We start from the raw sequence: 10,747 nt of genomic DNA, 5'->3' as shown, positions 1-10,747 counted from the left end.
GATTCATCATTTATTTTGTACAAATTTGGCTAGCTAAAATTCTAAAAAAATTCAAAAGCCACATGACTTAAATCTATCATGAGAAAAAATTTCATTTCCTTTATAACACATTTTCCCATATTATCAACAACAACAACAACAAAAAAAAAAAAAAACTATTATAGTCCTTTCTGATAAGCTTGACAACAATGAATATTAGATCTATTGTCAAACTTAAATTGCACGCCAAGAATGATGCAAATTTCAATGGACGCAAAAATACACGTGCTAGTCAAAAGCAGTAGGTACCTCGTAAAATTAATTGAGATACGCGGAAACTGACATTATTTTGCCTAGACATCACGATTATTAAAAAAATGGAATATCCATCACAAAAGAACAACTATGAACTTAATTTATTTTCTAAGAAACATGCACCATATAGAAACCTCCCTGTTGTACATGCTTGTACAAATTGTCACACAACAAACAATTATAAAGACAAGTTAATAAACATCTCCCCTAAGTTAGCTTTTATAAGGAGAGAAAATCCTCCTAAGTCAAACTTAAAATTTCTTCCCATGCAAATTTACCTTCCCTTTCTCCACTTCATGAAAAAGAGTTGAGAAAACAAGAGCTCCAAATTCCCAACTTAGATTAACTTGTCAAAATAAGTGCACACCTTGAGCATAGAACCTCATGTTAGGTGTTAGAATGTCAAATCGTCAATGAGGGTATCGTCCCTTACTGCGCCTCCATCGAACATTTTTAATACCGTCACTTCCTCAGCAAACGACTAGGCCGGCGGCTTAGCTTCTATCCCGACCCCGAGGACTCATTTCTACGCGCCCCACCAAATATTGGCCTCATGTAAGTGTCATCGAACCTCCTCCAATAGGAATGAATCGTATATACAGGTCTCTCAAACAGCATCGACAAACTATCTTTCGCGCGTAGAAGGTTAGTTGAGGCAGATTCTTCAAATGAAAGTAAAGGGAGCCTATCTTTTGAGATAGTAGGTTCTCTATCTATGCTACTCCTTGTATGGTCATGATGTGGAAGTAGATAGTTAATCAGTGGCTTTGTCAAGAAGCCAAAAACCTGCAATGGAAACAATGAATTCTTTCATATACTAAAAGCTAATAAAGGAAATAATAGATTTCAATCGCCACAAGTACCACGAGAGTGGCAAATTGACGAGTTGGGTCACATTGGACGAGTTAAAACTGTCAAATTAATAAATGGTTCCTAACCCGACCAACCCAAAATTTGCTCTGACGCAATATGAGTTGGCCCAAGATGAGTCAAATAACGGGTCATAACCTAACTCACCCAACATCACCCGACCCCTTTCCTTTTTCATTTTTCTTTTTGGGAAATGAGAAAAACTAATATATATTTCTTAAATGATTAGCTAAAGTACCTCCAAATTTACATATTTCGAGATCTCCCAATTCAATTTTGTATACTTGGGTTTGTGTTGCATTTTGACATGCTTCTACCCAATAGTTCAATGATGGTTTGTGTACTGACCCAAACCCATTTAAGCTTGGACGGATTGGGCGGGATATTGCGAGATGAGTTTGCTTTGCCACCTCTAAGGTCAACCAAAAAATTCAAAAAAATAACCGTTCCAATAGATTTTTCCATATCAGAAGTTGATGTTCTTTCTCTTATCCGATTGGCATAAACTTACAAGTGTACTGAAGAGCACAACGATTACTGTAGTGGTAACCATTACGGCATGCACTGGATCAACTGTAACACCAGAATAAGTGAACTGCATCAAAAGTTTATAGGTTCAAAATAAATCAGACATATTCGAAGATACTCGTTCCACTTCATTATCAAAACTAAGACGCGTATGTATGCTAAAGTACCTGCTTGAATGCCAAGGCAATAGAGACAGCGCCTCTCATAAGACCAGCCCACCAAATTACTATCTGATAACAAATAGCACACAACATAAGGGCGTTATCCACAACATGATTATTTCGACAAATAACTAGAATGTGACCTGATGTTTGAACGTTATTGAGGGCGCTCTTGTAGCATTTCGGTTCATGAAATTGGAAAGAGCAGAGAGAGGGAACACAAAAGCAGCACGCCCGACAGCTATCAACATGAGCACGGTGCCATATATTCCCATTGAAGTCCAAACACTGCGGACACGAATAAGTAGTAGTGAAACATTCAGAAACGAACCCAAGTATACTTTAGCATGATTGATGTACCATATATACATACAACTGATACGAAGGAAGACAAAAGGAATGCTAGCCAACGTCTCTGCTCAAGTACCAAGTTGATAATCCACTCACTTTCTAGATACATTTTTATGTCTTTATTGGTTGTCCCAATAAATTGAAGGTAACTAGAAGTTACGCATTAGCGAAATAGCTACTAGATGCAAACATTGTAAACGAGTTGATAAAAAGAGCTTTTCACACTTTCAAAGATGCTGCAACCCAAGTTCAAAGATGAATTGACAACTCCAATACACATGTATATTAGCTGAATGACTTACACATTGAGTGGATATCTCACCTCTGTTTGCTCATTTTCCACTTCTCAATGTCCAGTGCGTCCATCCCCACGTATAAAAATATGAACGTTTCGGCGATGAAAGACATAGCTTCAAATGCATGCCTGGGGTCCAAAGTATCCATCATCTCAGTACATAATCATACTTTTACTTTCACGATAACTCGATACTGTAAAAAATATATATATGACACCTTTTCATGCATACCTCGTAGTGATTCTTGAACTATCAGTCACATTATGCCATGCATAGTGAGACATCAAAATTCCGGAAAAGAAGACGGTCAAAATTCCACTGAGGCTGCAAAGCTTTAAACAACATAATCACTTTGTAACTACTATGAGAAAACTTATAAAATGTGAATTTTGTATGGGAACTGAAAATATGAAAATAAACATGCAAAGGACAGATCAGCGGCTCCTAGAAGTTCTGCTTAGCTCGCAAAGATTGAAAAGATACCATGACTAAGATCATACCTTACTAGCAAACAAGCTTATCGAAATCAATTTATCAGTAGAGTATCTAGATGATCGCAAAAAAAAGGGGGGTTGTGGGGTGGGGTGGGGTGGGGTGGGGTGGGGGGCTGAAAAATGGAGTACAAGAAATTGCTATACCTCAGCCAACATGTAGGACAAATATGCCATCAGAAGCATGAGAGCTATTTCACGAACGGAAGAATGCCTGCAAAGATATAAACAGCTAAGTCCAGATTTTGCATAACCACTAGTGCTCATTTTCATGTAGAATTTATAAGATGACGTAGATTCCAATGTATGCATACCGAAACACCAAACGCAAATTTTACCTCCCAAAGTATAAGCCCTTCAGAATGTACGATGTTAGAAGTCCAGCCTGCAAGAAGAATTGGACATACTCGGTAAGGCTCGTGTTCCAAGGAGCGAGACACATTTTCAGATAAAGAACTATGCATTTGAGTGGATAAACTTACTAAAGGATTCATTACTCAAGAGTAAAAATAACATGTGAAAGACATCAATCATCAACCAAAATAATATAGTATTTGATTTTCATTATCCCCAGAGAAACACAAAAAGTTTGTTAATCTTGAAACTGAGCTCAATCTTATGCGTGATGAAATGGGTATCTTAATAGTGAATTTGTAGTATATTTGCTTAGACGACAATAATTCATCAATTACACCATCCTGTATTTTAAACGCAACGTAAACAGTCTTTTCATTTTTTCCAAGTCTTGCCATGGAAAGGTATGGCTTTCCTCTCATCAATAGACAGAAAGGACAAGAGTATGTTTCGAGTACTAAATCCGTATTCAATAGGCAATAGTTAGTCCCTTTTTCTACCACTTAGTACGGGATTAAAAGAGTTTAAAACTGACAGCAACTCCAAGAGCAGTGCTTGTGGAGAAGAGGTACAGAAAATCTAGAAAGATATGGACAGCCGACCAGCCGTTGAATCTATCAACATCAAGCTTTTGCACTGCATTAAAGAGAACAACTGATGTAGCATCATTTACTACTCCTTCCCCAAAGACAAGGCTGTATAGTAACGGAGTCTCGTCTTGATGAAGAACCTACACATGAATTTTGCAGCAACACAGATATAATTAGCTGACTTCAATGAAACAGGACAAATGGCCTCAAATGCCATTATTACTGACCTGCAACGTACAAACAGTATCCGTCGACGAAAATATTGCTCCAATACCTTTACCATACCAGTTATACATGTTAATATCTCAGTTAAATAGCTGATATCAATAATGAAAAGGAAACGTGGAAATTCAACTAGAAAAAGGACCAAACCAAGGTAGTCGCGAACACTCAATCCGTCGAAATTTAACTTGGGAAACAGCCACCAGCTACCTATACCAATAGAAGATGAAAGTAAATTAAAGAACTAGATAAATGACAAACAAGAAATTGTGATATTATTTTTAGCATCTAAGGGTATAGCCTAGTGGTCAATGAATTGATGGAGAACTATGACGTCTCAGACTCAAATCCCAATGGACAAAAACACAGGAAACAAAAACACTAGATTATTTCTTTCCAGTTGTCTAAGTCTTGGGGGGCAGAATTACCCAGTACCTGTGCTGGTGAGAAGTTACAGGCACCCGGTGGAAGTTGAGGTGTGGACAAGCTCAAAAGCGGAGTCAGAATTTGAATTTTATGGATTCAGAATTCTATTCCGTTTAAGTTATTGGATTATAAATTAATAATTTGTACATTTATAATGGAATTTTTAGAACAACTACAAGGGTTGGACCAAAGCTACTGAGTTCGGCCGAGCTCATATTTCGAGTGCTAGCTCCGCCCCAGGACAGGACAAGCTAGCCCATACACCGCCTTTATAAGAAAAAATTAGATAAATGACAAAATCAGTAGCCTAGGAATGACAGATTACCAGCTGTGATAATACTTGATGATATGAAAACCCCAATGACTCCGAACGACATAATAGTTAAGAAGTTGTGGAAAAACTGCTTCTTCTTCACCTGGAATCTGGATAAGATATGAACAGACAACATATTTTAAAACGTAAAATGCTTGAGATTTATGGAAATATAATTTAACAAAAGCTTCTTACCCTGCATTAAATATTATTGGTGGAAGTAGATAAATGAAGAACACCTCTTCATTAAATCTAAGTATGTGAGAATTTTTTCCTTTGCTTATGAAAAGTATTATTGTCCCTGATATGCAACCCTATGCACCAGAGGAGAAGATTGTTATATCAAATATAAAATAACTCTGAGATACTACAAAAAGAAGTGTTGCAGTTTTTTACTATGTATGATTCTGTTTGCCTCAAAATTTTCATGCTATTTTTGTTGGCTTAGCTGCTATAAGAGGAGAATGAGTACCACCTCTACTCTACCAAAATGATGTAAATGAACCACCATTTGGTATTGACACCTAGTTGAATATGACTAAGGAGTATTCTCTCCATGCCAATAACACTAGTTCACTAACATTATTGCTAAACTCAAATATTCTTTTTAAAGATGCAAATACCACCGGGTCGAGATGACACATAACCCAACCCGCTAGGCGAACCAACCTAACATAAAATACAACCAAAACTGAAGATCATCAAATAAATAATGAAATAAAAATGCAAAATTTAATGCAAACTGCACAGAACCTCAACTATTCCACGGGCTACATCCTATACTATCTCCCACCAGCAAAGGAATCGCGTAATATTGTCAATCAAAAATTAGGCAAAGGGGAAGAAATCACCTAAGACTCACTCCCATAGTCTCCATGGAGTGCCATTCACTAGAGTATCATTCACTCCATTGAACTGCTAAACTAAACATAGAGTTTAAGAAAGAAAGACAAACTTTTGAAACTTGCTATCTTAAACATGAGTACATGACCATAATATTAAGCGTGTCATTAAAAATGAGAACTTTAAGTTACATTATATCCAAATTTAGAAACTTGTTCGAACTGACTAAAAAGGAAATAGATCACACAAATTGAAACGGAAAGAGTAATGAGGCAGGACAGCCCGATGCACAAAACATCGGGCATTCACGTAGCGGCTGGGAAGGCCGCACCCAAAGGGGTGTGATGTAGATAATTATAAGATGCAGTGGTTGTTTCCACAGCTCGAACTCGTGACTTATAGGTCAGAGATAATTTTACCATTGCTTGACGGCTCACCTTGAGCCAAAGTTATTTGACTATTCAAATCTTAAATGTGAGATGTTCTCCGTTCAAAGTAAAATTTCAAACTACCACTCGAATATAATCTTAAACTTTGTATCCGAATTTAGAAACTTTTTGGAACTGACTAAAAAAGAAATAGATACATAAATTAGAACAGAAAGGGTAATAGGACGTGACAACCCGCAGATAAAGCATCCACGTTCACACAGGGTCTGAAAAAGAGTCGCCGCACCAGGAGTGTGATATTCACTCAGGGTCGGAAAAAGAGCCGCACCAGGAGTGTGATGCAGACAACCTACTGTGTTGGTGGTTGATTCCACGGCGTGATTTGTAGGTCACACGAAGATAATTTTACTGTTGCTCCACGACACCACTCCCTTCAGCCAAATTTATTTAACTATTCAAATCTTAAATGTGAGATGTTCTCCGTTCAAAGTACAATTTCAAACTACCACTCGAATATAAATCAAATTAACATCTTAAACACTGTATCCAAATTATATGTCCAACAATATAATATAATATAAAATGAAGGAAGAGGAAGAAGAATGTACAATGATAATGGCGGTGATGGACTCATTAACCCAACGATTTTCTTCAAGTAAATGACCAATCACTAAACATAGACACAAAATCGCCACAAAAACTGTCATTGGAACAACTTGCTCATGGCTGCTATTCCCAATATCCATCACATAATCAAACAGTGCCATTTTCCCCAACTTTAATTTGGTTTTTCTCTTTCCCTTTAATTACACAATATTATTGCATGTTAAAAGAAGATATATATAATTGCTTCTGCTGCTGAAGAAACTAAAGAGTGAGAACAAATTTGCGGTGCTCACCGGAAAAGTTGACACGTAGCAATAGGACGAAATATCATGCACAACTACACAAGTGTCAAACTTTTATTTTCCTTTGTTGTACTTTTATTAATAATGCAAAAATACAATTTGTTCTTTTCTTTTAAAAATTGTTATTGATAAGCTCCCAAAGGTAAAATTTTATCCGTATTTGGTATTTATACTAAATTATACTTCATAACATACCGCATGTGCTTCAAATATATTAGTATTTTTATATATTTGGTAATTAAAATTTATTTTAATAGAATTTGAATTTATGACGTATGCCTACCACTTAATTTATGTCTTACCAAATCATAACATAACGCATATCCTTCATATATATTAGCACTTTCAATATATTTGGTAACTACATCTTATTTTAATAGAGTCAAACCCTTAGAAATAGTCTGGTTGGAATCGAAATTAATTATTCCGAAATTAATTATTTTAAAGTTAATTATTTTATATTTTTACGAAGATAAAAAATATTATAATTTTAGTATAATTAATACGAAATTAATTATACCATAATTTTCTCGCAACAAAATATGGTAAATTTTTTAAAATTTAGTCCCGAATTAATTATCTTTATCCTTAATACCAAATGAGCCCTCAGACCGCCTACTTAAACCCTACTCCATTTTCACCCTGGAGCAGCTTCTTCCGTTGCCTTGCGTCACGCGCGCCACCTCTCAACCGCCGCAGCGGCCGCCGCTGCTTGGTCAACTTCCACCATCTCTATCTCCGAAGCAAAATCAAAGCTCACAGCCGAGCACGATCCTGACAAAGCCCTAGAGATTTACTCCTCCGTTTCCGACTGTTACATTTCCCCTTTGCCCTCCCGGCTCCCGTTATGCTCAGGAATACACAGTCAAGCGCCTCGCTAAATCCCACCGTTTCTCCGACATTGAAAGTTTCCTCGAATCTCACAAGAATAGCTCACAAATTACTCAAGAGCCTTATCTTTCATCCATAATTCGTTCGTATGGAGTCGCCGGAATGTTCGATCACGCGCTTAATATTTATCATGAGATGGATGATTTAGGAACCCCAGATCAAGATCAGCAATTTCCATCAATGTGCTTTTATTAGCTTGTTTGCACTCGAAACAGTATGATCGTGTCCCCCAGCTGTTTGATGAAATTCCTGTAAACTATGGATTTTTACCTGATAAAGTCTCATATGGTATATTAATTAGGTCGTATTGTGAAAATGGATCGCCAGAAATGGCACTGGAAAGAGTTAAGGAGATGGAAAAGAAAGACGTTGAGATTATTGCTGTTACTTTCACTACTATATTGCACTCGTTAAAAATATATATTTCAACTCCAGTGTTTTATAAAGCATGAATTAATAATAACAAAACTAGTAAATATATTATTTTTCCTAATACATTATACCAAACGAACCGTAGTTAGCCTTTTATTAGGATTACAATAATCATATAGGTCAAATAGCCTGTGTGGCTAAGCTTTTCCGAGTTGAAAAACACTTTTTTTCAAAAAGATTGCTTTTTTTTCAAAGTTGAAGCGTTTGGTCAAGCTTTTAAAAGAAAAAAAGTATTTTCGAGGAGAAGCGGAAGCAGTTTTAAAGAAATAGAAAAAAATAGAAGTATTTTTTTGATAATCATTTTTTAGAAAAATACGCTTAGAAACACTTTTTGAAAGCTTGGTCAAATACAAATTTCTACTTAAAAGTGTTTTTCAAATTTATTAGCTAAACACAAACTGTTTTTCGCCAAAAGTACTTTAGAAAAAAACACTTCTAAAAATAAATTAATTTTTCCAGCTTGGCTAAACAAGCTATAAGTGTATTTCTTCCTTATCATGCTAAGGGTTGAGGTAAAGAGTATATTTTTCCTCCATTAAGCAATTATAACTACATATTTTATTTTATCTACGGATGCAATTACTTTTTCTGTTGATACAATATAATCGTATTGAAGTGATAAAGGGCAACCCGGTGTACTAAGTTTTCTCTATGTACGGAGTTTGGGGAAGGGTCGGACCACAAGGATCTATTATACGCAGTCTTACCCTGCATTTCTACAAGAGTATTTAAAAGAAATGATCAAAAATTTAATTTGAGGAGAAAACACCACATTAACGTTTAAATTAATTTTCAAAGGTCGATGAAAAAGAGGCAATCGTTGATAACAAAGGCCATCAACAATCATTTACAACAACAAATTCAATCTAATCATATAGATGAAGTAAAGTGGGTAGTGTGTATGCATACATTACCGCTACCTTGAAAAGGTAGAGAAGCTGTTTTCGGTAAACCTTCAACTCAAGAAAAGAAAGAAAAAAAAAACAATAACAATAACAAGATAGTAAAAAAATCAAAGTGAAAGAAACAATATGTACTAATAAAAATCTAAGAATACTAATTCAACTAGTAGAGGGGAAAGAGAAATGCTCAACTACCTATTAATTTTTTACTCTAATTCTTGATCTCAACAATCTTTTCTTTTTTCTTTTTATTTTCCTAAATGTTGGAGATTCAGCTATTTGCCAGTGGAAGACTTTATTAATGTTTTCATTCTTTTTTAGTTTCAAACTCTTTATTATTCCGGGAACAAAGTTTATTTCCTTTTTCCTTTTTTTATATTTTTTATTTTTTGGGTATAAGATCTTTTTTCTTCTCAAAATGCTAATGCATAACAGTGGGTCATCCAAAAAAAAAAAAAAATCACTTTACAGTAATGTGACTGTAAAGTGACATTACTGGAGAACAGTTCACAAGCAAAGAGCCAATATGACTTTCTCTAGGTGAGAGGGACAGGAGAACAGTTCACAAAATGCATGGTCGTTAAACTCAAAGTATAAAGTGTAAGTGAAGAAAATAAAAGAGATTGAATTATAGCCTGTTTGGCTAAGTTTTTTTTTGGCCAAAAGTGCTTCTTTTTTTTTGCCAAAAGCATTTTTGACCAAAAATTGAGGTGTTTGGTCAAGCTTTTGGAAGAAAAAAAGTGTTTTTGAGGAGAAGCAGAAATAGTTTTGGAGAAGCAGAAAGAAATAGCTTCTCTCCAAAAGCACTTTTGAAAAAAATACATTTAGAAGCAATTTTTTTAAAGCTCGGTCAAACACTAATTGCTGCTCAAAAGTGCTTTTCAAACTAATTAGTCAAACACAATCTGTTTCTCACCAAAAGTACTTATGAAAAAAATACTTCTCAAAATAAGCTGATTTTTGCAGCTTGGCCAAACGGGCTATATTAGTCTAGTCTATATCCACGGCTGGTGCAACTCTCGTACGGACACCTCACTACTACTTTCATTGAAAAGACACAGTAGGCAGCTCCACTAGCCCCAATTTTAGGTCTAAAAACTCAAACATAGTGAAAATTTTCATCCTTCATCACTCTTCATTATGAAGCACTACTGATGCAAAGAACAACAAAGTTAGAGATCAATTTGTTGAGAACATGTTCTTCTGCAATAATACAATTATACTTTTTCTACCTCTGGATCAGATATGCATTCTATGATGTTTTTTCTATGTTGATGCACTACTTTTGGTGGATCCTATACGCACCAAACAACATTTGCGAAGCATCAGAGTACCATAGTTTTTTCGTGACAAATTAAAGGGTAGTTCGGTGCACTAAGCTCCCGCTATGCGCGGGGTCCATTAACCCCTAGGCCCTAGCCCCAAATTGAATGACTAATTTCAAAGCATTCCTCAATCTGTATCACCACTGCTTCTTCATATACAT

General features: G+C 35.7%; 1 protein-coding gene and 1 pseudogene across 3 annotated transcripts; one reads left to right on the top strand and one right to left on the bottom strand.

Annotated features, from left to right (window-relative positions):
* Window positions 1-368: 368 nt before the first annotated feature.
* Window positions 369-7,465, bottom strand: LOC107786753 (sodium/hydrogen exchanger 4-like). Of its 3 annotated transcripts, XR_012711436.1 has the most exons (15): window positions 6,737-7,465; window positions 5,092-5,210; window positions 4,909-5,006; window positions 4,308-4,367; window positions 4,163-4,209; window positions 3,881-4,075; window positions 3,330-3,376; window positions 3,139-3,205; window positions 2,732-2,832; window positions 2,527-2,628; window positions 1,997-2,141; window positions 1,860-1,922; window positions 1,676-1,759; window positions 1,403-1,576; window positions 943-1,080 (listed from the first exon to the last, which is right to left on the bottom strand). XR_012711436.1 is itself a non-coding variant. In XM_075256817.1 (14 exons), exons 1-14 carry the CDS (start codon window positions 6,893-6,895, stop codon window positions 796-798), a joined length of 1,572 nt encoding a protein of 523 aa, XP_075112918.1. In that variant the 5' UTR covers window positions 6,896-7,207; the 3' UTR covers window positions 369-795. The 3 variants fall into 3 exon arrangements, 2 of the variants coding, with proteins under 2 accessions (XP_075112918.1, XP_075112921.1); XM_075256817.1 differs by lacking the exon at window positions 1,403-1,576 and having other exon boundaries at window positions 369-1,080; window positions 6,737-7,207; XM_075256820.1 differs by lacking the exons at window positions 1,403-1,576; window positions 3,881-4,075 and having other exon boundaries at window positions 369-1,080; window positions 6,737-7,199.
* Window positions 7,466-7,665: 200 nt separating this feature from the next.
* On the top strand, window positions 7,666-8,379 carry LOC142164791 (small ribosomal subunit protein mL103 (rPPR7)-like; annotated as a pseudogene).
* The last annotated feature ends 2,368 nt before the right edge of the window (window positions 8,380-10,747 follow it).

This window comes from Nicotiana tabacum, chromosome 1 (assembly GCF_000715075.1).
Source record: "Nicotiana tabacum cultivar K326 chromosome 1, ASM71507v2, whole genome shotgun sequence".
NCBI lineage: Eukaryota > Viridiplantae > Streptophyta > Magnoliopsida > Solanales > Solanaceae > Nicotiana > Nicotiana tabacum.
The sequence above is the reverse complement of the archived record's forward strand: the minus strand, read 5'-3'. Positions and strand labels throughout refer to the sequence as shown.

What these genes read in the sequence shown, in the direction of transcription:
- LOC107786753 (XM_075256817.1), bottom strand. Translation starts at nt 6,895, where the DNA reads ATGGCACTGTTTGATTATGTGATGGATATTGGGAATAGCAGCCATGAG. An exon ending in CCAATAATATTTAATGCAGG is followed by an intron (nt 5,007 to 5,091) that starts GTAAGAAGCTTT and finishes TATCTTATCCAG; the next exon opens with ATTCCAGGTGAAGAAGAAGC. An exon ending in AGTTCAAGAATCACTACGAG is followed by an intron (nt 2,629 to 2,731) that starts GTATGCATGAAA and finishes TTTGGACCCCAG; the next exon opens with GCATGCATTTGAAGCTATGT.